Genomic DNA, 27,574 nt, shown 5'->3' on the forward strand with positions numbered 1-27,574 from the left:
GAGAATAGGTCAAAACCTAGTTCATGGCTGGACCATGTATGAAACGCTGGAGCTAGAATGATTTTCATTTGAAACAATGGATACAAACTGGTGAAACTTGAAAAAACACTGAAAAAATATGTTTTGAAAATTGATACGAAAATATGTTTCGTATCAATATGTTTTGAAAATAGATTATAAATAACGATATCGGTTTGCAACTCAAACGTGAGGCCATCTGCTGCTCAGTTGGGCCACTCACTCAGGGATGCCTCAAGTCCTCGCTGTCTTTGCACCTGCCAATTATTACAAAAATCTTGTAGCCTATTTGTTTTTATTTCTTATTTTTTGGGGCTTTCGATGCCTTTATTGATGGTACAGTAGGTACCAGGAAACGGGAAGAGAGAGATGGGGAGCGACACGCAGCAAAGGCCGCCGGGATCGGGACTCGAACCCGCGACGCGCTGTCAGGCTACATTGGAGCCATGTTTGTGAAGTGATACAGTATGTGGCCAACCAACCATCTGGTCAACCATCTGACCAATGGCACATTGGTCAACCATCTGACCAATGTCTCTGAGTCACCCAGTGACTCAGAGACATTCACGCTTATCGGGCTGGCTTCTGCAGGCCAGCCAAAAATGAAAGTGAAAGAGAAAAAAACAAGAATTTGGATTGGACTGATTTCCCTCACCATGAGTGAGCTGCGTTTAACATTAGGGAAAAGTCCAGTGAAGCAACATGGTTTGGCAAGACAATTTCTCCATGGGCCTTATTAAAGCAAGGCTGACAAGTCCATCTCACTTTTCCTCTGTCTCTATCGGTAGTGAACACCGTTGACCCACAAGTCCTTTTCTGTTTCTTTCTTCTTTCTTTTTTTGCCTCTAGAGCCCAGGCAGAGGACACATGCAAAGTGACCGGATTTCAGGGCAAGGAAAGCCCCAGTGATAATGCATATCAGCTCTGCACCTTTGCAAGGCAGGCAAAGAAGTAAGTAAGCTAGGTGGCTTTTTAGCGGGCATTGGGGGGAGGGGGGTGCACCATAAACTGCAAGGCACAGGAGAAGGGAGAAAATAGGGGACCTAACACCTACGGCGGCTTTACCTCACCCCCATTTGCAATTTGCCTCATAAGGGGAAAGCGGGGGGGGGGGGGGGGGAGCCACACCTCTAGACGGCTAACGGTAATGGATGGGGCCAGACTCGCATGAAGCAGTGACTGCTGACGATGCTCTGACAGGACATTTCTACCTCTCCTTCTTCTGTTCCCTTTCTCTCTCTCTCTCCCTTTCTTCTCCCCCGACTCCCTCAACCTTTCTTTTCGTCTCCCCCCTCCGTTTCTCTCCGCCCCGTCGTTGCAGGTTGCATGTCTCTGTCCCATAGAGTTAAAAATAATAGAGAGGGCACCGGATAACCCCTCCCATAACCCCTCCCATCCACTTGCATTGAATTGCTCACCCAGCGCATGAAGCGAATTCACCCCTTCTTCCGGGTTGGAAATGTGATGGGCGAGGCCTATTTGGGGCTTAAACGTGTCACAGAGGTGCAGGTGCGCAGCCCTGTGCGCAAGCTCATGCGCAAGCTCGTGAGTCGAGCCCATTGGTCGAAACCGTTTTCGCTCGTTCATGTACAGTGACCCCAGCTGCAGTACCTATGAATGGCCAGCATGTCCAATGCGCTTCAATGCAACCACTGGGTTCTGGGGGCTTGCCCTGTCCCTGTTCATCTCCACATACACACCCCACCCCTTCCTCCGATTCCTCGTCCTCTTTCCATCCCTACCTTCCCAACTCTCATCTTAACGCGTATCCACTAGGTCCCCCCCCCCCCCCCTCGTCTCTCCGTTGCTCTACTTCTGTGTCCCACTCCTCTGTTCTGCTCAGTCCGTCTGCCTCCCCCGTCAATGCAGGTCAGCCCCCCCCCCCTCCCCCCATGTCCCTGGGAGGGTTGGGAAGTTAACCAGACTTGTTTATGCACAATGAGGAACCTTCTCTGCTCCTCTGTCTGAGAGCAATAGCAGGCATGGTGGGATATATGTGTGCGTGTGCATGTGTGTGTGTGTGTGTGTGTGTGTGTGTGTGTGTGTGTGTGTGTGTGTGTGTGTGTGTGTGTGTGTGTGTGTGTGTGTGTGTGTGTGTGTGTGTGTGTGTGTGTGTGTGTGTGTGTGTGCTCTCCCTAGTGGGGCTCCTCGTTTGATAACCCTACCTACCAGACTCCTGGCCAGCGTCGGCGGCCTGGATATTGGCCCAGACGGGGGAAAAAGGAATATAATAAGAACAGGAGAGAATGGGAAAAAGGAGATTGCTGGCCTTTTTTCCCCTTCTTTTATTTTCTTTTCTTGAATCCCCCCCCAGAAAAGTTTTGCCACGTTATCCAATTGTGTCAACATTGGCCCTTCGTCAGCGAGACAGAGAGACAGAGAGAGAGAGAGAGAGAGAGAGAGAGACATGTGCTGAAGGGAGAAAAGAAAAAGATAGAGCTGAAATGCCAGGGCGAGGAGACAAACAGAGAAAGAGAGAGAGATTTCTTTGCTTCAAGTGTGGGTTATGTCGTCTTTGTGTGGATTGCAAACACAATATCTTTACATTAATCTTAAGGTACTAAATATATAAAAATAACTAGTCTTAACATTTGTCCAGAGTCTCTCCACAACAGGTGGGCCCCTAGTGGCTCTGATAACTCGGTGTGCGTAGGCAGATCATTTAACGAGATACTATGGGCTGCCGTGTGCGTATAGGGCCCTCTGCTCGCATTAGATGTTGATTCTGTGATGCCATTAACCCATTAAGACCTGAAGCCGATTCTACAAATGTCTTCTAAATCCCAACAGTATTCCGAAAAACGTATGTTTCTATATCAGCGGTGCTCAATCTTTTTCATGTCAAGGACCCCCAAAATTATATGTATTTGGCCGCCAACCCCCATCTCAAACTATTTTGTTCCAGGGACCCCTGAAGCAAAAATTTGAGTTAAAAATGTTAGCTTGAAAATAATATAAATATATCAATTTGCACACATTTTCTTGATTTTTCAAAAATAGCAGATCTACAAGCTCATAGCGCGGCACTCGGTATATCTATGAGCTTGTATATCTGCTATTTTTGAATAGCCAAAGTGTGAAATAATGCTTTTTTAGCTCAAATCTAAGAATGACACAGATGCGTTCCCGGTCTTAATGGGTTAATGCAGATAGCGAAGCTGTGCGCCGCATGCTGTACAATCTGCTATAGTGGAGGGTGGCAAACCTCTAATCTGTTATATTTATCGGGCGCGCTGTCAATCACGCGTTGCACGGCTCCATTCATAACCATGACCGGATAACAGTCCCCGACACGTAGCTTATGCTATGGGCACGCACACACAGTGCACGTGTGTGTGTGTGTGTGCTGCTGCACACAGACAAACAAGCAAGAGATATCATCAATATGTATGTGTGTGTGCATGCAGTACAGTATGTGTGCGTGTCAGTGTGTTGCATCACACACGGATGCTAGCGGGGAGACATGACGATGAAACAAGCACATGTACAGTAACAAATTGCTCCATCTCTTTCCCAATTAGTGACCATGTCTTGCCTGTGTGTGTGTGTGTGTGTGTGTGTGTGTGTGTGTGTGTGTGTGTGTGTGTGTGTGTGTGTGTGTGTATGTGTGTGTGTGTGTGTGTGTGTGTGTGTGCGTGTGCGTGCGTGCGTGCCCCTGCCGTAATTGGTAGCCGCCACATATGGCGGAGACGCTGGTACTTATAGAGCAGTGAGCGAAATGCTTATTGTATCATGAAGACATATGCCATGATTTAGTGAATGTAACCTTAACTGTACCTATGCTATTTGTGTCCATGCATGCTCTCCTTTATGTGGACATGAATAAATTGTTAAAATGTGTGTGTGTGTGTGTGTGTGTGTGTGTGTGTGTGTGTGTGTGTGTGTGTGTGTGTGTGTGTGTGTGTGTGTGTGTGTGTGTGTGTGTGTGTGTGTGTTTGTTTCAGGTGCTGTTGGCTCGGCTAATGGGAGACAAACGATGAATGAAGCATGAAGACTGACCTGATACCCTAACCAAAGTACCAGCACCCCCACCAGTAGTGGACTCTGACCTGATACTCTGACCAAAGTACGAGCACCACCACCAGTAGTGGACTCAGACCTGATACTCTGACCAAAGTACCAGCACCACCACCAGTAGTGGACTCTTGACCAAAGTATTGGATCTGACCAAAAACGCAATCCACCACAGAGGAGGACAAAACAAGAGAGGCTACGTGGTCCGTATGGCCACTACAGCTAAAGGGACGACGTGCCTGTTGCTGGCGCTGTGGATGTGGACCCAACTCAGCTCCTCGGGTGAGGGGCTGAGGGCCCCGCGAAGGACTATAGGGGGGGAGCGGGGGCCCTCGGTGGGGCTGACGGGTCAGGACGCTGACGGCGTGCCGCTCAAGCGATCCAAGCGAGGCTGGATGTGGAATCAGTTCTACCTGCTGGAGGAGTTCACTGGGTCGCAAATGCAGTATATCGGAAAGGTACGAGTCTCTCTCTCTCTCTCTCTCTCTCTCTCTCTCTCTCTCTCTCTCTCTCTCTCTCTCTCTTCCTCGGCCTGTTCAGGGGGATTATTCAATCTTTTGTCTGTTTATCTCTTTCTTGCCCTTGCTCTTTGTTGCTGTTGCTCCTCCCACTCTTTCTGATTCCTTATTCTCTCTCTCTCTCTCTCTCTCTCTCTCTCTCTCTCTCTCTCTCTCTCTCTCTCTCTCTCTCTCTGAATCTCTCCCTCTCTCTCTCTCCACACACAACTTTGCACGAACACTTTTGCAGGCACGCACACTTTCTCTTTTCCTCTACTTGTCTACTTCAATATTTCTCTGTACCTAGAGTTCTATTCAGCGTCGTTTCCTACCTAGAACATTATTCTTTGTTTAGTATTTTTCTCCCTCCGCAATGAAAGGAACAGCTATTTTACACAAGATAATTTTTTCTCCTTGTTTTTTTTATGCAAACATTTTAAAAGTTGCTATTGTATGCAACTTTAAAAAAAAAACTGTTTCATTAACTACTGTCTTTTCAATACATATTTATGAGGGATGTATTATTCTACAAACAAAATATTTATTTTTTCCCAAAAAATCAATCAAGAGGAAGTAGATGAAAATAAATGATAATCCTTCAGATACTGCCTCATTTGCATACTTCAATGACACAATGCATAACCAAAACTTGTCGAGTTAAACTCTGATTAAAAATATAAAGATATGGGAATAAAGAAACTTAAAGTTGTGCTTAAAGTTCTGCAAACAAAAAGTGCCGTCCTTAAATATGTTTAGATATTATGAGGTAACGTCCATCTTGTGAGAATTCTTACTTGAACCGCCCTAACCTCTCTCCTCTAATTGTCACCAATTCAGGCTAACCGGTATAATGCCACTAGCTAGGCCAATGTTAACATTGGACTTCCTCCATTAAACAGTCTACCCTAACCCGTCTGTAGGCTGTAGAGTTACAGTCCAGTGTACTTTCCACTAACCGCCAGCTGTGTAGCTATTTGGACCACGTCCATTCCACTTACATCAAGGCACCCTAAAGAGGCCTGCGGAGCCCTGTGATAAAACACAACAAACAAACCATCTGCGGGGGTATTATTTTGTTCGACAAAATGAAAAACACAATGTCGACCCAGATAACGCTGGCAGGGAGAGTAGCCAGCGAGGCAAAGAGGGCCAAAAACAATGTGCTTTGCAGCGGGATGGAAGTCAACTCATGTGTCTCCTCTCCATGCTCTGCTACTGTAATTGAGGAGACAGTGAAGGCATCCTGGCAAGGTCAGGACGGCTGAAGAGGAAGGGGAAGAAAGGCAGTTCTGTGTTGCGGGGGGCGAGGGTGGGGGTGGGCCGGTTGCTTTGCATTCCTGCGGTGTGTGTCCGTGGTAGGATAGAATCATCCAACCAAATGAGATTCCCCCCTCCCCGCAACATGCGTATGCGTACGTCCTCCCCGAGCGAGGCTTGACTTTCAGCCTCTCCACCCCCCACCCTGTTCCTGCGCTCCAGCCCTCCCTCCTCCTGGCCATAAAAGGATTACAACCGCTCGCTATAGGGCGTGTGGTCGGAGGTAGAAAATGTAGCGGGGGAAAAGTGGGCGAAAGAAAAACGGAAAGAGCTAAAAAAAAAAGGACAAAGATCAGCAGCAGACATAATCAAACCACTTCGTCTTCGGTGGGATCGGTGACTGATGTTGCAGCGCGTCCTTCTTAAACTCGTACAAGGACTAATAGGGAGAAGAATGGATTATCAGGGCGGTATGCTGAGAGTGAACCCCCTTTTGAGCCGGGAGGTGAAGCCCTAAGAGCCCTTTCTCCAGAAGACACCATTAAAGCAGCAACCGTCGACCACCGTACTTAATCATGACTCCGTGAGCGATCGCTCTGCCAGTGAACCCACCCCCCCCCCCCCCCCCACACACACACACACACACACACACACACACACACAGATCCTTTTCTCCTCCACGTGCATGCCAGCTCTCTCCGCTAGTCAGTTGTCACAGAGGATTGCCAGATCGTGTAGATCTTATCTGATTGCAATTACGGTTTGTTAATTTTGCGAGAAAGTGCAAGTGATGAATGGAGCATTCCCTGATGGGGAATGAATAGCTTTTTGGAGCACATGGGCAGCCATCTGCATCTGTGTCCTCAAGGTGCATACAGAAATGGGTCTGAAACCCAGGGACAAGAGAGAAAGAAAAAAGAGTGTCACAAAAGAGAAAAGCCGTTGTCATTGTGACACAGTGACAAATGAGCACGCGAGTGTGTGGAACAATGAAATTATTGTTATTATAAACAAGGGAGCCACCCATGACATGCAGCACAAGGTAGAATGATGAAACCAAAGTCAAATTGCAACAACCCGTCCCTTGTTATTATTTAGATATCAACTCAATTCCCTCGGTTGCTTCCAGGGTCCCCACGGTCATGAAATTCCTGGAAATATTTTGAAATTGAAAAAAAAAAAATCCAGTACTGGAAAAGTTTGGGAATTGATCAAAGGTCCTGGAATTTATCAAGGGTCCTGGAAAAATATTTGGCTATGCATTGTTTTTGGCTATTGATTTTGTTAATACAAAACATTTTCATAAACATGTATAACATTACACGAAATATGTAACATAAGTAGTTTTTCGCCGAACGGGCTGTGTGATGGCATATATTATTTAAATAAAATAATCTTCCAGTGAGCTATGCCCTAATTTTGCACGAAATTTTGAATGAAATTGTACTATTCTATATTCTATGCTTTATTTTTGCTACACTGCCTATCTTTGGGCATTCTACATAGGAGTAAGAGACACATTATTGCGCTGAATGATTGTTATATAGGCCTGGAAATTGGGCTAAATATTCTGGAAAAGTTTTGGAAAAGTTTTGGAAATTCATTGCTAAAAATGTGTGGGGACCCTGTGCTTCTTTTTTTTCCTTCTCCGAGCAACACACGTATAAACTGGAAGCAGCTAACAAATGAAATTGCATACTTTTCAAGGGCAGTGGAAACAAAGGGGAGGGGAGGAGGGAGCATTAATGCAGAAGCGATATAGAGAAGAAGGAAAGCGAGTGGGTGGCAGATAGGCAGTGCCGGCGCCGAGGGAGCACAGGGTGTTGTTTGGCTCCTAATATCAGCGTGTTGGCCAGTGATTTAAATAGAAAAAAAGAAAAAATCCTCCCTCCCTCTCCTCTCCTCGAGGAGGTGCTATCGGTGGTACACTGGCGCTCATTAGCAGGCGAGCTGCATACAGGCCTTGGAGCAGCCCTGGCTGCTATGGGGTGGGGGGGGTGGGGGGTGGGTTTATTTAATAATTTGTTGCGTTACCAAAGGGCACATCTCCACTGGAGAAAAAAAAGCTGGTTAATGGCCTCTGGGTGAGGACTGTTTGTGCTGCTATCATTTCTCATAAAGTATTTACAGCCACTGATCGGCCCCAGTGGTTCTTCTAGGCCTGGTGTGGTATGGGTGGTATGGGTATGGGGCGCCGAGGCGCCCCATACCCCTATACCCCTATACCCCCATACCCCCATACCCCCATACCCCCAATGCAAGCAGGCAGGCAGGCAGTGTTGGTGTCACGCACAGGCACATTATGAAGACTCACACACAGACACACACACACACACACACGTAAGCACACACACGTACGTATACGCACACACACACACTCAAATTAACCGCCCAGTAATGGGCTGGAAATCATAGAAAGGGACAAAAACAAATGAACAGACCATGAATGTTTCCAGCTTCTGTATGAGTCAGCGGCTGCGACACACAGGGAACCTGTGGGGTGGGCTTTGTGTTCGTGCATGCAAATGCTCGTGTTTATCTAGGCTACTACTACTGCTGTGTGTGTGTGTGTGTGTGTGTGTGTGTGTGTGTGTGTGTGTGTGTGTGTGTGTGTGTGTGTGTGTGTGTGTGTGTGTGTGTGTGTGTGTTTCTTGTCCCGCACGGCGGTACCACCTGCTCATATTGGCAGAACGGCGAGGTAGTTCGCAATATGTCACGGGGGCGGAGCCACGCTGTACCAGCGCCGTGGCAACCCCCCCGGCAGGGTGGTGACCCTGGAGCACACATGACGGCACGCACGTGTCGACTCACATGGATGAGACCCCCGCCCCCTCTCTCCCCACACTGGTGTGACGGAGGGTGGCTGGAGGGACAACTTCAATTATGTTCCTCTCCTCGCTGGCATTGAGCTGGCGGATGGGGGCGTAGATGAGGTCACGGGGTGACATGGATGGCAAACAGCTGTCTGAAAACATTGCCGGGGGCAAGAGGGAGATGTCTCAGTAAGATACGACGATATCGCCTCAGCGCTTTTTTGTATCCCAATCCACCCCTCCCCCAGTGGTGGAAAGTAACTAAGTACATTTACTCAAGTACTGTACTTAAGTACAATGTTGAGGTACTTTTACTTTACTGGAGTATTTCCAATTTTTACTTCTACTCCACTACATCTCAGAGGCAAATATTGTACTTTTACTCCACTACAATTAAACTTTTACCCCCTTCACATTCTCATTACGAAATGTTAATACCCTCCCATCAACCATTCAGACAGTCAAGTTGTATTCAAATGAGGGGCAAATAGATAATGGCAGGCAAAGTGCATACGGACTATGGAAGGATGCCCATAATTAAAAGATAAGATTCTTGAAAAAGCCCAAGATGGAAAACAAAAGGCACAATGGCGAGACACCGATAGGAGAGGGACATAATCTCTGTGACATTTAACCTTCAAGACCACATATTCTCTTGTAAACACATCAACAACCATTTTGATAGGCTATTTTTCTCACACAGGTTGAGGCTACCATCTGGCTATGTACTGTAGAAGTCAGCCAGACTCTACAGGCCTGGACACAAAGCCTTCAAGGGTAACTGGCTAATTGCCTTCCCCTGCTCCGAGTGTCACAATGTGTTAATTGCAGCCAATGTTCGTCTGGGCAAAAATAATGCTCGTCACACTTGAAATGTATTAATTTCAAAAAGGCTGCTAACATGTCACACACACAGAAAAAAAAGTCCAACAAGTTCCACTTTATTCCTCAGTCCACTTAAAGATGAAAGGATAAAGTATGTAGGGGTAGATATTAAGTCATTATTCATGAAAAGTAGCCACTGAGAGATGTTATTTCAAATACAAACCGCAAGAAAACAAAACTTGAGTGGATGATTCATGAACACGGCTAAGTGCTTTCTCGTACAATAATAATTTCTCAACCCGCGTGACTCTGTGTCACAGAGGACAGGAGAAGAAAAGGCTAGCGAGCTATCGACGCGCTGAAGGCTGCGTGGCGACCGGACCGAATGCACATGTGGCTCTCTTGTCTCCCTCCCACGGTGATAGTTTAATTGTATTTTCAATAAAAATTGATCAGGTGGGGTTAGCGGGAATGCACATAGGGCTCCCAGATTGATTTCTCAGAGAGTTTTTTTTTTTTTTTTTTTTGCAGCTGGGGCCCACCAGCAAGGTCGGGCGGGTGGAGACATGAGAGTGGAGAGAGGTCACAATTCCCCTATTGTGGTGTTCCACACTTACGAGCTGTTCCGTAGCATGCTTCAGGGATAGAGAGCCCTGAGAAAGAGAGAGAGAGAGAGAGAGAGAGCGAGAGAGAGAGGACTCCTTGGCAAGATCACTCTGTTCCCATAAAAATGAGAGTCGACACAGCATATGTCACGCTGTCTATCTGACTATCTCCCATATCAACAGCATGGCGGGAGCTCGATGTTATTAACTGAATTGTCGTTGTCGTGCTAGCAGAGATAGGCAGCCAGATAGACAGTCATGGAGAGGGACATTGCTGCTGAGGCAGTGGGAGGAAGATAATAATGTTGAAGTGGGCTGTTTTCAGCCAACCGAGTCACTGTTTGGAAGCATGCACTGCAAAGCAGAATCGCAAACACTCCAAAAAAGAAATCCTGCACAGCACTCTCCTGGCTCGGACGGGCAGATACCAAACAGCAAAAGAAAAGAAATATATTTATATTACTATTTTACCAATATAGAAGCGTGAGAGAGCATTGAGTGTGTTAAAGGTGTCAATGCAGAAATGCTACAACTCTAGATACTATACTTTCTGCCTTGGTTGACAGAGAAAAAAGTAACTTTTTCTAGTATTGACAAAAGCGAATAAAGGTGTGGATGACACTACAGCAAAGTTGTTCAAATTATTTTGAATTCACTCCTTGCTCTGTTGAACAAGAAAAAAGATTGTAAGAGATTGTAAGTATTAAACCAGGTGACCAAAATGGTGATACAGATGCTAATCCAAAGATTCTACAATCTTGCAGCATAGCTTTCGGTTAAGAGAGAGAGAGAGAGAGAGAGAGAGAGAGAGAGAGAGAGAGAGAGAGAGAGAGAGATACAGAGATGAGTAGGTTGAACAATGACACACTTGACACTTTAGACACTAATACGCAAAGCCGCTCATTTGCCCTCGTGCAACAGTATGAATTAGTAAAGCCATGAAAAGCCTTTCAATATATGCAGGAACATACGTTTGACGTGACCCTCTACGCCTCTACAAATCACCATACCGACCCACTCTGAGGAACAGCAGAGCCAAATGCACTCTTCAGATACACTCCACCTCACCCCGTAGTACTTCTCTCTCCTTGTTCGTTTGTCTGATAGCTTGGTCACTTGTGCTCATGTTTTTGTTATTTAGATTATTTTCCCCTGTTCCGATTGTCAATTAACAACAATGCAGTCAATGCTCGTCTGAGCAAAACAATCGTTGTCACACTTGAAATGGATTAATTTCACCAAAGGCTGCTAACATGTCACACACAAATGTCCGACGAGTTCCACTTTATTCCTCAGTCCACTTTATTATGAAAGGATAAAGTGTGTTGGGGTAGATATTAAGTTATTCTTCAAGAAAAGTAGCCACTGAAAGATGATATTTCAAACACAAACCATAATAAAAGATCACTTCTGGCATGAACACGGCTGTCTATGCAATTAGGAAGTAATTACATAGACAGCCGCACTTGTAAGTTGCTGTGGATAAGAGTGCCTTCCATTTCCCAAGTGGAAGCTCTGTCCCCAGAGTCACTGCCCCCCCATATTGAAAGATAATGCTGTTTTTCAGGGTTGATAATAATAATAATGGTATGCTTTTTATCGCGCTTCACACAGCATCAAAGACAAAATCAAGGATTTTTTTTTGAAAGGAACAATAAAATAGCACAAATACATTCTGTAATTAGGTAGTAAAAGCAGGTCCCCAGGTCAGGGGGGAGGGGGTCAGTTAATTCTGAAGTTAGGGGGCTGCAACTGGCTCATTGCACAGCAGCCATATTGGAAAGAAATTGGGCCTCTTCCTTACTTCCTTCACAGGTTTTACCAATGATACTAATTAAGGCTCTGTTCCATTTAGTGTAGCACAGTGGACCCCCATAACTCTGAGTTACACACCCGTAAGGGGCCATTTGAAACCCCCTCAAGGAACCATGAGGGTCCCTGGACCACACTGAGACCCACTGGTGTAGCAGAGTGTTTCCAGTGAGCCAACATGCACAATATCAGCACCCTGACTCTGTTTGACCAGAATGGAACAGAGCCTTCATTAGTATCATTGGTAACACCTGTGCAGGAAGTATGGAAGAGGCCCAATTTCTTTCCAATATTCACCTGTTTCCTAGGCTGTGTGTTTTCCACTTCCTGTCGATTTGATCCAATGAAATCCAATGAAACTGGTCAGATGACCAATGATATCCAATGAAATCGACAGTAAGTGGAAAACACACAGCCTAGGAAACAAGTGAATATCTGCTGTGCATAGAGCCTACTGGGAAGGCTCATTCCCCCTGTGCTTGAGCCTCGTCTTAGGGACGAGTACTGGAAGGTGGCCTGGATGGGGGAGAGGTGGGCACGGTGGGCTTCACATACTTAAGGGCTTCAGATTGCTTAAGGATGGGCTTCATATACAGTGGGCTTCCCATTGTCCAAGGATCTCAGGCTGTGGTTAAAAGGTCTATGATGTATAGGAAGGAGTTAGACTGTGTAGGAAGTTAAGACTGAGCTGTGTCTGAAAAGTAATCAATAACATTTTGAAATCAATTCTAAAATGAATAGGTAACCAATAAATGGAGGCAGACATTGGTGTAATGTTTTCTGCTGTTCTAGTTTTAGTTAACAGCCTGCAGCTGCTGCGTTCTAAATTAATTGGAGAAGGGATAGGTTTTTCTTTCTTGAGGCTGGAGTATATGGAGTTGTAATAATCTAGTCAGAAGGAGATAAATGCATGGATGACTTGCTCTAGATCAGCAGGAGGAGTTACAAAATACTTAATTTTAGAGATGTTTCTTAGCTGGTTAAAACAGAACCGGACCACAGTATTTACCTGTACTTCTAAATGTTGCGCTGTAGGCTTTATATTTGCAGCTAAATCACAAAGATTATGTTGAATTACAGACAATGTGGCCTAATGGACACTGTACATCTGTGCCGAGGAGGAAACTGAATTACCTAGTCACTGATACTGTCTGATAAATAAGATCAGAGCCTGAAATGCCTACGGAATGTTTCCCGTAGGCACGGGATCACGTCGGGATCCCGTCCCCTTTAAGGCAGTCAAAGAGGATGGCATGATCAATTGTATCAAATACAGTACAAAGATCAATGAGGAATACAATGGAACATTTTCAGCTGCTAAAAGAAGATCATTACTGACTTTAAGTAGAGTCGTGTCTGTGCTGTGCGGTGGCATGGACAAAACATTTCAAAAGCGGAAGTCATGAAAGCATGTGGAAATGCTATGGATGTGAGTTTTATTTGCAGCATTGTGAACTTCACATACAAAAGCTGAAGCTACAAGAGCTCATTATCCTTCTTTTATTGACCGTTTCCTTAAGATATCACATATCTGTATAATAACACCATATTTCGTCAACAGACGTTTAATCACCAAAGCATGGACTTGTCAGATCGTTTAAAAATGAATGCAAAGTAAACAGGAGATGACTTGAATGGGTAGACCCACCGACGGTCTTTAAATGAAATGTTTGCAGACTCGCAACGAAATAATGTCAACCCTCTCCCCCTCTGTGTTTTTTCTCTTCCCAGCTTCATTCAGACTCGGACCCGGGCGACGGCAGCGTGAAGTACGTGCTCTCCGGGGAGGGTGCAGGGTCTCTGTTCAAGATAGACGAGAAGTCGGGCGACCTCCACGCCACCAAGAGGCTGGACCGCGAGGAGAAGGACATGTACATCCTCCATGCCAAGGTGGTCAACCGCTTCACCAACGAGGTGCTGGAGGGCGACTCTGAGTTTGTCATCAAGATCCACGATATCAACGACAACGAACCCAAGTTCACCAGCGACCCCTACTTGGCCACGGTCCCCGAGATGTCCGACATTGGTGCGTTGGTACCTGTGATTTTGTGATTTTGTGTCTACTAGACACTAGATGGGAATGTACATGCTCTTTTATGACGTAATGTTTGAATTGTATTTATTTTCTTTCATTCAAACTTTGTCAGAATTCCAATAAGAATGACTTGCACTCTGTGTGGAGTTTGCATGTTCTCCCCGTGTCTCTCAGGGTAGTTAATACCCTCTCAAAAACATGTAGTAATCCTTGTCACTATAACGCTAATCTCTCAAGAACAGCTTCTGCACTGCGTTGGAATCTGTCGGGGAGGTTCGTCATAACGAGTGCGCATTCAGATCAGGAAGTAGGCCGCGCTTTACCCAATCACATGTAGTGGGCGGGATTCACATGTCCGTCGATCTTTCCCCCTCGAAACAAACCGAAACTAATTTAACAATAGCGTCCGCGGAGCAGACAAAACCACGGAAATATATTCACATTTTAACTTACTCTTTCATCATAGAAACAAGTGGGCTTATAACCAAAACGATCCATGTTCTCTGGGAGAAGTGGTGTTAGTGTTCCGTGTAGAAATATTGTTAGTGGGAATGAAAACATAGTCGCACCAACCGGAAGTGATGCGCTGAAGGCGCATCACAAACACCGGTTTCCTTGTGCTCTGGTGTTACGTTATCGTCCGCCCAGAGCCAACAGACATAGAACAAACAGCAGAGGGCGCTGTTTTTCATTTTCAGTTGGCGATGGGTTCCCAGATTGCTATAACGCCTCCCCCATGACAGCCGGGGCGCCTGATGGAGGGGAAGGGAACTGGTTGGAATAACGTGTTCCTTCCACGCGCTACGTCCAACCAGGGAAACTCCCCCCTGTCAGGTGACAAGAATGTCAGTTGGCTCTCATGCATTGAAGGAGGCATGAGCTCGGCCATGGCCTCCCTAGGATGGTGAGGGGAGTGTAGTGCCCAGAATCACTTAGAAAATTGGCACCGGGTGAAAAATAAGGGTTACAAAATCGTGGGGAAAAAAAGAAAAAAAAGAATGGCTTGCATTGTATGTTTTTCCCCATTCCACACTAGTGTGTGCGTGCGTGCGTGCGTGCGTGCGTGCGTGCGTGCGTGCGTGCGTGCGTGCGTGCGTGCGTGCGTGCGTGCGTGCGTGCGTGCGTGCGTGCGTGCGTGCGTGCGTGCGTGCGTGCGTGCGTGCGTGCGTGTGTGTGTGTGCGTGCGTGTGTGCTGCTCAGGTGATCAGGATTACAGGGTTTATAGTTAAAACAGGATAGAGACATTGCAAAATGCCAGTCTTACCGGATCAATGGGAGTTTATCAATCATAATAATGGAGCCAACTGAACGTGAGGATGGCTCGACTAATTAAATGAGTATCATTAGGAAGAAATAAACAAAGTAAACCGTCTCTGTGACGGTTACAGCTGTGTGGGAGTAGATAATCTTTTAAATAGAGTATCTTATTTAAACAGTGTTTGATTTAATTACTGGCATTGTCAACTCTGTCATCAGTGGGAATAAATAGTGTGCTCGCCCTCCCCTCTGCTGCGCCAATTTCTCAGACATTACAGTTTGTTGATTTTGCATTATCATTTGTCCGTGTCACTCTGCGCTAAATTAAACTTTAATTATGGTGCGCCTGGCCTCGTATTCTTAGCCAGCGAGTGCAGACTGTGCTCTGGAGCATAGATAAACGGTAAATACAAAAAGAGATTCTAATCAATACTTGCACAAATACAGGCAGCTCATGCTTGGCTACTGCTGCTGCTGATGTTGTTGTTCTCTGGGACTGAGGGCCACTGGGCTTTGGCTTTCCAGCCCAAGCATGTCACAAAGGTGTCACTCAGAGACACAGAGGGAGAGAGAGAGAGAGAGAGAGAGAGAGAGAGAGAGAGAGAGAGAGAGAGAGAGAGAGAGAGAGGCTGACACTTTTCTAAAGGCAGCGCAGGTGCCCATGGCAACAACCAAGGTGTGATGTCACCGCTTGGCAGCGCATGTGTTCATGAGTAACTGCGTCCAGAGACGCTGTCCCTTTAAAGGGGGATGAATTTGACTTTCACCCCAGACACAATTAGACCATAGTCTACTTTATATTAGGATATTTGTAAAGACTAAAAGACTCAACTGATATTTTATCATTTGCCAAACTTGTACGATAAATGCACAAGAGCTGATATTAGTGAACTTGTCGAGGGATATACAGAATTGATTAGGGCTGAGAAATATATTGGAAAAATAGTGCCATTGCAATATTTATGTTTAATATGTATTGAAATATTTAAAAACAAAACAATAAAACAGAGGTCACATAATTTCACCGGATATATACAGCTTTTAACTTTTGCTGGCTGAGCTTTTAACACTCAGCCAGCAACGATAAGGGTGATTATAGGGGTAATCCATGCTCCGGTTGTGTCAGCATGACACCGTGTCGTTAATGCTAATCCCACGATCTAAAGTCCATGATCAACACGATAGCAATATAATGCACTATGCTTACTGTAAAACGGGGCTCATCTTTGAAGGGGTGAAAGGAAGGTGGCGTCAGGGATTCAGCAGATTAGAGGAGGCTTCAAATCCCTGCCATCTCATTTAAAATATTACATTACACTTATAAAGCTGCAATATCACTCGAGGGGAATTAACATGGGACAAAATAGATAGCTTAACGTTTGCCTTACTTTTGCATCATGCGACTGTTGCGCATGCGTACGTACCACAGTGTTAATGACAAAACAATATTTGTAATGACATCGCAGACAGGGCATCCAGGGTGACACGGATAAAGATAGATATTGTGCATCTAGGCAGTATAACATACAGTAACGTTGCAGCTGTTTGTGTGAAAACTGAACAATTATTTTCATGGCATTTAGCTCCCAATAATAATAATAATAATAATAATAATAATGATAACCAAAAAAAATCATGTTTATTCTTGTTTTGATTGTCAGAAACATTTTATTTTCTTCAACAGCTTAAAGGCAGCAATGAGATCTGATATGCTTTTTCTTTAGTTGTTGTTTTCTCTCAGGAAGCTGCTATGTAAAAAAAAAAGCCTTTTGGGAGTTGAATTCCCTAGTTAAAGATATGCAGTGATCAAGATTGGGTGAACCTGCTCAAGAATTCTCACCAGAACTGTCACTTTTGTGTCAGGCAGTACTACAAATCAGACAGATCTCTCTCTCTCTCTCTCTCTCTCTCTCTCTCTCTCTCTCTCTCTCTCTCTCTCTCTCTCTCTCTCTCTCTCTCTCTCTCTCTCCCTGATACTCAACTCAACACTCCCTGCTTTTTTAGTAAGAAAGAAACTGCAGTATTCCTCCCTTGCGGGATCTTGCCTTGACATCAAATTAGCAAAAGTTTCATGGGGTCATTATCCCCATTGTATTGCACAATTCTATATTTATACCACTCTGCCATTAAATATTTCTAGTCAATTAATTTCCTTACGCATGTAATGAGGCAACGATTGGCCCCGCAAGGCGCCATTTGGGAGGTAGTACTTGGCTACCCACACTTTTTGCTCTCTGCTAAAATAGATGCCTCGATCAGCCCCATTCCTCTGGAACGAGGAAATGGTTCACAGCCGTTCACCCGTGATCAGATATTAGCCTTGCTAGGCCCTCCAGATCTACAAATGCACTAATAGGTTTCTTGGGGGTTGCAAAGCACCAGCAGCATTTCAGCGCCAGCTCCAGTGTTTAGGGAGAGAAGGAGGGAGATATACTTAGAAAAATACATTAGGACTCATCGATTACCCGCACAAATCAATCAACTATGAGGCTAAGTGCCCTGATGCTGGCAGATATCACCTTAGGTAATGTGACGTGACAAGAAATTATTGATCACCTTTTTTTATCCTACTTATTTGTTTAGCTTTTAAAGCATGAGTGAGCATGGATACAAGGTGATCTGACACCCCATCAGAAGGTGCGCCAACTTAACCAATTATCCCCAGCTGGTAGTTTTCAACAAAATCAAAGAGCTGATCTAATCTGCCGCCATTTGTCCTCTCTTCTCTCTCCTTCCTGCCACTCTCTGCCAGGCACCGCTGTTATCCAAGTGACGGCCGTGGACGCAGATGACTCCACGTACGGGAACAGTGCCAGGGTGGTCTACAGCATCTTGGAGGGCCAGCCTTACTTCTCTGTGGATCCTGAGACGGGTCAGTGTCCAATGTGTACTCTTAAGTCTGTATTTATCTGTGTCACAATTAACACATTACCTGCCTTGATATTTAAACATCGTTTTTATCCCCTTGCCAGTGTAATTACCTTGAATAGACGATCGTTGAAACGCCGTGGAAGCCGCGTTGTGTAAAAAAAAAAAAAAAAAAGTCCCTATGGGTAGGCGAAGGGATCCGTGTATCCACTGGGACAATAACATTCCAACCACGAGCAGCCATTTTGGGGATATGGCCCGTTGAAAACGGGTGGTTTTCAATGCAAAAAAAAAGAAACTGAGTTAGGAGTGTTTTTCTAAAAATCCCATAGTTGGGCTGAATGGATGTCTGTTTTTTTGGAATTACGTCACATCCGACTACTTCTTCTCTGAGTGACGAGGGACCATTCCAAAGCTGTGTTAGAGCGGCCTTTGTGGAATAAAAAATAATAATAATTTTGATAATAGAACGCATTTATGCGCTCTTGGCGGGTAATGTGTTCAAACTAATTTGTTAAGGTTTTAAAGAGATGTTTTTTTTTATGTTAATGTTATATTATCATTAAAATGGTGGTGTTATGGCAGTTATTTGGGGGCCGCTCGCAAAATCTTCACGGCCCAACAGTGGGCTCAAGGGAATCACTGCTGTAGAAGGAAGTCGGTGAATCTTGTCTCCTAACTCCTAAATTGGGGTAGGTTGTCAGGACTGTAGTACTCGAGGGCGGTCTCGGTCTAATTCTCATAATCAGTAACAGTAGTAAGCTGTATGACACTTCTTTCCTATTATACCAAATTGAGAGCCTTTCCAAAGTCAGTAAAATATGTGACCAGCCATGGCAGACACCAAACTATCCCAGCAGGCATTCACTTTTTTTTACAAGAGAGCAGATAACCGTCACAGAAGGAAGAATTGCAATATTATTCCCTTGGTTCGTCTGTCGTGTCAGGTCCAAAGAGAAATGTTTTAACTCACAAAATCATGTTAAAATGACCGGGTTTGTAAACGAAAGTGTCCGTTTTCTTCTTCCAATCTGAATGAGTGATGCAGGAAGCGGTGGAGCAGCCCGCTGGCATAGCTCTCTGAGACAAAGCATAGAGACAATGGAAGGAATGCCTCACCTCGCTCATGCTTGATTGATTGAATACTTTATTAGTCAAAAAAGGAAACAGCACGGAGGTAACAGTAAAACACACCGGCTATCAAGGCTTACACGAAAAAGTCCTGGGGACTTGTTTCCATTGTGGTTCTATGTATTCAATTCATCAACAGAGCATAGAATATTAAAGGGACACTTCACCCAAAAAAACTTTGTTTCAATGGATTTGTCACCCCATGTCTCATTCCTAAGACAATAATTTGATGACCGGCAGCGGTTCCGGTAGGAGACACAACGACTCGTTGTGTCTCCTACCGGAACCGCTGCCTACCGGTCCGCTGGTCATCAAATTATTGTCTTAGGAATGAGACAAAAACTAAAAAATATCCATGAATTCAAGTCTCCATGGGGTGACTAATCCATTGAAACAAAGTTTCTTTTGGGTGAAGTGTCCCTTTAACACATGAATTTATGTCATCAACAAATACAAATGGCCATATTTGCTTAAGCTAGCAGCATTCAGATGCGATGTCTAGGATGCTTTTGACCAGTGATTAGTGAATGAATTGAAGGAGAGACTGAGTATGTTTTCTCTTTCAATGTGAATGTTTCTCTTTGCAGGTTTTACATTCACCTTGATTATATAATAGGTAGTTGAGTCAATCTACACGAGTGATACACCTCATAGTATAGCTCTGATTTTCTTCGAATGCAAAAATGGAGAATAAAACCCTTCTTTGGTCACGTATAATCACAGTGTTTCAGAGAAAAGGGTTGTCTTCTGTAAGTAATGTGTATCAATTCGTATTTTGCTCGTGTTCCTTTTGAAAAACAGAATTATTTGGTCATGGACTTGATTGGGATTCAAATTCTTTTGGTCTCGGTCTTGACAGTCTAAACGTTTCCCAGGCTTACAACAATTGGGGTTGTAATTGAGGCTAAAACTAAGGTGCCTTTCAGTCGGGGATTATACTCCCACATCAAATCAAATATAACCTCTCCTCCATAATCAGTGTGTTTGAGGGTGGGGGGGCAAACATTTCGCAGATGACAGCCATATCTACCCATCAAATAAACATTACATACCTCCTCCCCTTTATTTAGAGAACCACATACACTGGGTGGGATCCGCAGACCGTAAATAAAAGGCCATGAAAATAAAATACAATGAAAAGTCAGTGTTCTTGTGGTGGGTTGTTCCTTCTCATTAAGCCCTTATTTTTCACCATTGGAGCAAACTGTGCCGATTAGGCTGTCAAACCCGTCAATTGTACTGCCAATTAACATTTACCACCCTCAAACTAGTGGCCGTAGTCTGTTTTTATTTACTTCGTACTGTATCCTGTCGTCTCGCTCCATTTGTCTTGCACACAGCACTTACCTTGTTGAAAGAACAAGGTAAAAACTTTTAAATTAAAAACTTTTTTCATGGTGTGGCACTGAAGCTTTCTAGAACTGCAGTGTGTGTGTGTGTGTGTGTGTGTGTGTGTGTGTGTGTGTGTGTGTGTGTGTGTGTGTGTGTGTGTGTGTGTGTGTGTGTGTGTGTGTGTGTGTGTGTGTGTGTGTGTGTGCGTGCGTGCCTATGTATTTATGTACGCACCCATGCACATACGTACGTATGCATGTATGTCCCCTAAGGAACTTAGAACAATCATAGGAAACTACACAGCTCAGCTGAAACTGCTACAGCTACACCAACCATAGTCCCCACAAAAGTGGACTGCAGGGTGGCTGATTTAACACTAGAGGCACAGATGCTGTCATAAGGCCAAATCTGGAACTTAACTTTGAGCAGGAAGTTCCTGCAGTGGCCACCTGTCTTGACATTATCTGGAAAATAAATATTAACCCGCTAGAATGCTGTCTCCCCATTATGTCACCCCTTCTCTGAGCTGTTGCGAAGACATAGTGTGGTCTCATTGTAACCTCAACAATCACTTTTCCATTCACCAGAAGCTCCATTGGTGGCCTCTTGATAAAGCAGTGTTCTGAACACTGCAGTATAAGGATACACTATGTTTTTTATGGCGTGGCACCTTGGGGGTGAGCCGTCTAGAAAAGTGTCTGCCTGTCTGTTTTGCCTGACCACAAATGTTGTGGATTCCAGGTTGATATTTAGCTGATATGCAAATTTATTTGAAGCACTACATTATTCTCTTTGCACTCTATGTATCTATTTACCCTGTCCTTTGCCTTTGTTGACTACTAGGTTTCATGCTTATACTCTGTTTACTCTCAATTTGCACTTGTAAGACACTCTGGATAAGAGTGTCTGCTAAGTGCTTAAATTGTCTGTCTGTGTGTCTGTGTGTGTGTGTGTGTGTGTGTGTGTGTGTGTGTGTGTGTGTGTGTGTGTGTGTGTGTGTGTGTGTGTGTGTGTGTATGTGTGTGTGTGTGTGTGTGTGTGTGTGTGTGTGTGTGTGTGTGTGTGTGTGTGTGTGTGTGTGCGCGTGTGCACGTGTGCGTGTGCGTGCCTGTATGTGCGTGCGTGCGTGTCTGTATGTGTGTATACTGTATGTGTGTGTGTGCGTGTGAGTGTGAGTGTGTGCGTGTGCGTGCGTGGCTGAATTTTTGTTCCAGTACTTCCCTATATGTCTGTCTGTCTGTCTGTCTGTCTGAGAGATGAGAGATTTGTGGAACACAGAGTGAAAATCACCAACCAGCCCCATCCCCTGTAATATCCTATATCCTGTTTGTTCGTTTTCAATCATTAATAGGTGCTTTGGAACACATCCCGCTTGTTCTGGCTTTTCTTCCATTTGCAGATTAGCAAAAAGGATTAGTGGTAATATTGTTTATCCCAGACGCATTTTGTAAGCTGACATCCCATCTCGCACAAAGGCATTCCTGGACATTACATTATAAGCAGGCTTTGTCTCTGTACCAGGCCTGTCTCTTGCATGTACAGATGCACGCGCATGTGCGTGTGCACGTGCGTGCATGCATGGCGTGCGTATGTCTTGCAGTCAGTAAGCAACAATAACAGTGGGAGTGAGAGTGAGAGTGAGCAAGATACGTAGAGGGTTGATGGAACGCTAGGCAGATAGATTGGCAGATAGAGAGATTGTGAGAAAGGAGAGATTGAATGCTGTGTCCCAGTGTCTCTCTACACTGACAGTGCAACAACCATGTTGTGTTTGTCTTCCTTCACTGAAATTGCACGTTGAGAAAGAGAAAGAAAAACGGTGAAGAAAAATGTTTTGTTCCTGCCACACTGCAGTGAGGGTTTTTCTCTATTTCTATTGTCTCCCTATTTTTCGCCCTCTCTTTCATTGTTATATTTTTTAATACTCATCATCACCCAAATCTGTAAAAAAACAAAACAAGACATGACTCAGTCATGTATACCAGCTTGCTTTCTGTTTTCTCTGATTTGTCTCGCAGAATCTGGCAAAACTGCTAGTGGCTCCCCATTGGCTTAGACCTGTTGCTTATTTCTCTCGCAGAATCTGGCAACACTGCCATAGAGGCGAGAGGCGTGTCTAGTACCATAGCTTGGGAGGACGAGACCGTCCGTTCAGAGTATGGGAAAGTATCCCCATTGGCTTAAAGGTCAGCCAATGATGAAAAAGTGTAGAGAAAGTGTTGACTAGACTCAGTCTCTTCTTAGACCAGCGTGCTTTGCAAGCTGGTAAAAATGTAGTTCGTCAGGAGGCAGACAATGACAGCTGATGGATCACACCTTTTGAATTTGCAGCCAATTATCACTTCGGTCTCTCTTCTGTCCTGTCTCCGGAGATTCAGCATGTCAGAACATAGGAGAAAAGAAACAAACAGTTCTCCTACCTGCCTGAGTCTCGACTCTAAAGAGCACACTGAATGTTGAAATGCATCCGGAGATTTACGCACCTGGAAAAATGGGCCTCAAAACGCATGATGATACTATCTCTCTCTAAAACAACTTTAAGCTAAAATTGTAAAGGTAATTGCCAAAAAAGTGCCATAATCCGATTCATCGTTTCGATAATCGCCCGATTATTTGATTATGAAAATAATCGTTAGATGCAGCCCTAGTAGGGACGTGGTTTCAGGGTCACTGTGTAAGGACGGGACCGCTTGAAGCGTCAAGTTGTTAAAAGAAAAGAAAAAAGTCTCTGCGACGAAAAAAGCGTTTCGCAGCTCGGAGAAGCTCCGCTGAGTACAAGATGACTCAGTTGTAGCCTTCAGTGCTGGGAGTTCATGGATAGCTGGATTTTACTTTCAGGGTCAACTCAAACTAGACCCACGACACATAACTTACAATACAATCTTCACAGAACACACACACAGGAACGACTGAAGCACAACTCCAACAAACATAATCAAGTAAGTAGGTAAGCCTTGCCGAGCCATGTGGCCCATAAGGCTGGAGCCTATCTCCTGTTTCTGTGAGCCGCGAGGCAGCTTAATATACAAGTATACCCCCTGGACATGATGCTAGTGTGTCTCAGGGACTTACCCCGGATCCAACCAACCAAACATACTACAACAGAAAACCTGACACCCAAACTTAAAATTGAGCAATGACAGAACACAAAGCTTGAGTCTTTATGGACTGAGAATCGTTACGCTAACCAGGCACAGGTGGACCTCACAGATGACACAATTCTCAGATGACAGGGCTCTCAAGACTCTGGGGAGGGGAGAAGTAGAAACCGTGACACTACTATTACATGACACTACATGCTGTATCCCTCCAGATGAGAGCGTGACCTAAATTGGTGCGTGTTGAATCTGTTGTCCAATGGTGTCCTGCTCTCCTCAGGTTTGATCAAGACGGCCCTGCCCGGCATGGACAGGGAGGTGAAGGAGAACTACCAGGTTGTCATCCAGGCTAAAGACATGGCTGGACAGATGGGGGGGCTCTCAGGGACCACCACGGTCAGCATCACTCTGTCAGACGTCAACGACAACCCGCCGCGCTTCGCCAAGAGTGAGTATAGCTTCTTGGAAATGCAATCAGGAACACAGGCTGCACGCAGCTGTGCACACACTGACCAACTCTAAGTGCAAAACTATTGCAAAAATAATGCTTGTCACTTGACTGAAAATAGTCTTTCACACCCAGTATCATACATAAGTGTCAGTGGCTCAAGCAAACTAATGCTTACACACGCACACATACGCACGGACACACACACGCCTGCACGCAAGGACGCGCACACGCACACACACACGCACGGACGGACGGACGGATGCACGCACACACAGTATCATGGCCAGTATCATGGTCAGTATCATGGTCAGTATCATGTCAGTGTCATGGTCAGTATCATGTCAGTATCATGACAGTATCATGTCAGTGTCATGGTCAGTATCATGTCAGTATCATGTCAGTATCATGTCAGTGTCATGGTCAGTATCATGTCAGTATCATGTCAGTGTCATGGTCAGTATCATGTCAGTATCAAATCAAATCAAATCAAATCAAACTTTATTTATAAAGCACATTTACAACAATCGAAACTGAACCAAAGTGCTGTACATGGAGAGACAGAAAAACATCAAACAGGAAAGTATGTGAGTGAGACAACATCAAAGTCACACATCACATACAACAAGAGATCAAGACATGAACTCAAATGTGATTAAAAGCTAAAGAATAAAAGTGTGTTTTAAGAAGGGATTTAAAAGCCTCAATAGAATTGGCACTTCTAATATAGAAGGGCAAGCTATTCCAGAGCCTGGGAGCAGCAGCAGCAAAGGCGCGGTCACCCCTACTCCTCAGCCCGGTTATGGGAACCACTAAGAGCAACTGGTTTGCTGACCTCAGCGCTCTCTCTGGCATATAGGGCTCCAAAAGTTCAGACAGGTATAAGGGGGCTAGGCCATGCAGAGATTTGTAGGTGAATAAAAGAAGCTTAAAATCTATTCTAAAATTGACAGGGAGCCAGTGGAGGGCTGCTAAAACTGGGGTTATGTGCTCTCGCTTTTTTGTACCAGTGAGGAGGCGAGCAGCCGCATTTTGCACCAGCTGCAGGCGCCTGAGTGAGGACTGATCGATACCGGAGAGTAGGGAGTTGCAATAATCTAGTCGAGAAGATATGAAAGCATGGATTGCCATCTCCAGTTGTTTGGGTGGAAGATATGGTTTGACTTTCGCTAACAGGCGTAATTGGAAAAAACTGCTTTTAATGACGGAACTAATATGTTTGTTAAAGGTGAAGGTACTGTCAAAGGTGACACCGAGGTTTTTGACAGAGGAACGGATGTTTGTGCTGAGGGAACCCAGGATGTTGTTGGTGGATGGAGCAGTATTATGGCCAAAGAATATGACTTCTGTTTTATTTTCATTGAGGTTTAAAAAATTTGTGTCCATCCATATTTTGATATCGTCCATGCAGTCCTGTAAGCATTTAAGTGAGTTTTGGGCATTGGTAGTGAGGGGTAAGTATATTTGGACATCGTCAGCGTAACAATGGAAAGGAATGTTGTGTTTGGTGAAAATTGACCCTAATGGCAACATGTATAGAAGAAACAGAATGGGGCCAAGGATAGAGCCTTGGGGGACTCCAGACGTGAGGGGGGCCACAGGAGATGAAAAGTCACCTAATTGGACAGAGAAACTTCTGTCTGCAAGGTAAGACTTAAACCAGGCCAGGGCAGTGCCAGATATACCTACGTGATGTTCTAGTCGTGATAGTAAAATGGCATAATCTACAGTGTCGAAGGCAGATGAAAGGTCCAGGAGGACCAGGACTGAGGAGCTTCCAGAGTCAGCAGTTAAAAGCAAATCGTTAAAAACTCTCAAGAGAGCAGATTCAGTGCTATGGCCAGGTTTAAAGCCAGACTGAAACTTTTCATGAAGGCCGTTTGTGATTAGGAATGACTGTAGCTGGGTATAAATGACTTTCTCCAAAACTTTTGAGAGAAATGGAAGGTTAGAGATTGGCCTGAAATTAGAGAAGGTAGAAGTATCAAGGTTTTTCTTTTTTAGGATTGGGTGAACAACAGCATGTTTCAGGGCAACAGGGACGCAACCAGTGAGGAGAGAGGAATTAATTATGAGTAGCACACTTGGGCCAACAGTGTCAAAGACTTCCTTAAAAAGCCGAGATGGAATGCAGTCATTCAAGCAATTTGTAGGCCTTAGGTGCATGACCACATCAGTGAGTGTGGATAGAGACACTGGCTCAAAATGTGTGAGGGTGGCAGTGACATGGCACAGGGGAGTGGGAGGGTCAAGGGCAGTGGAAGAATGCACTGAGCGAAGGTCAGTGATGCGATCAGTAAAAAATCTTTGAAATTGTTCACAAAGCAGCAGTGATGGGACAACAGAGGAGGCGGCACGGGGGTTTGTGAGGGAGTTAAAAATGTTAAAAAGGACCTGGGGTTTATTGCTGTTCATAGTGACTAAATTGGAAATGAAATCAATTTTGGCAGATTTCACTGCCCTCTGGTAATCAGAGAGGGACATACGTAGGATGTCTAGGGAGACGTGTAGTTTGTCTTTACGCCATTTTCTTTCAGCACGCCTACATGTACAACGGAGGGCGCGGGTCGAGTCATTAAGCCATGGCTCATTTTGTGTCTTGGTACGTTTGAGCCTGAGAGGAGCGACGGAATTAAGGATGTTGGTGCATGTTGTGTTAAACATGGTCAGAAGTGAGTCTGCACTGATCACACATGTTGTGCTCAGCGCTGGCTCATTGGCCATAGAGTCACTGAACACCAGGGAAAACTGTGATGCAGTTGATGGGTTTATGGCTCAGGTGTGACGTGCGGGGGGGGCAGGGTTTATTACTAAGCAGGGTGTTGAGATAGAGAAAACAATGGTAGAGTGGTCAGATATACAGGGCACGTGAAACACATCAAGGACAGAAATAGTTAGGCCAGATGTTATCAGAAGGTCCAATGTGTGTCCCTTTTCATGGGTTGGGCCAGTTACGGACAGAGTGAGATTAAAAGAATCCAGAAGATTTAAGAAGTCCTTGACGAGGGGGCGGGACTCGCAGCAGACATGGACATTCAGATCACCACAGATCAGGATGTGATCATATTTTATCATGATGGTAGATAGGAGGTCACCAAAATCATTAATGAAATCCTTATGATACTTTGGGGGGCGATATATCAAAGCACAGAGTACGGGGGGTAATAGGTTCACCTCGAATAGCTGTAGTTCAAAACTAGTGTAATGGACCTCTTGTTGTGTTAGACGACATGGGAGGGTTGTTTTAAAAACAGAAGCTAAACCTCCACCAGTGCCGGTGGCCCGGGGAGAGCTAAGGAAAGAGCAGTTGGGGGGGAGAAGTTCAGAGAAGGGAGTGCAATCACCAGGATGAGTCCAGGTTTCAGTTAGGAGTAAAAAATCACACCCTGTGTGAAGTGGGCGGTGTCTTGCTAGCTAATCACAATACTGAATGGAGTCAACCAATCATGTACAAAAGATAAATACATTTATTGAAACACTCTCTATGATGGACGAAACCATAACTTGAAAAAAACCAAAGTTTGGTTTTTTTCAAGTTATGGTTGCTTATATAGGGTTATGCAC

General features: G+C 44.8%; 1 protein-coding gene across 1 annotated transcript in view; it reads left to right on the plus strand.

Annotated features, from left to right (window-relative positions):
* LOC308077227 (cadherin-6-like) overlaps positions 1-27,574 on the plus strand; it is an 88,787-nt gene that overhangs the window by 36,441 nt on the left and 24,772 nt on the right. Inside the window, exons 2-5 of the mRNA XM_080417845.1 lie at positions 3,963-4,490; positions 13,573-13,867; positions 17,886-18,005; positions 23,843-24,010. Coding sequence (XP_080273971.1) covers positions 4,242-4,490; positions 13,573-13,867; positions 17,886-18,005; positions 23,843-24,010 — 832 coding nt within the window. The 5' untranslated portion in view covers positions 3,963-4,241. The remainder of the gene's footprint in view (positions 1-3,962; positions 4,491-13,572; positions 13,868-17,885; positions 18,006-23,842; positions 24,011-27,574) is intronic.

The sequence above is a fragment of the Gymnoscopelus braueri genome (genome assembly GCF_963280865.1).
Source record: "Gymnoscopelus braueri genome assembly, chromosome: 21".
Taxonomy (NCBI): Eukaryota; Metazoa; Chordata; class Actinopteri; order Myctophiformes; family Myctophidae; genus Gymnoscopelus; species Gymnoscopelus braueri.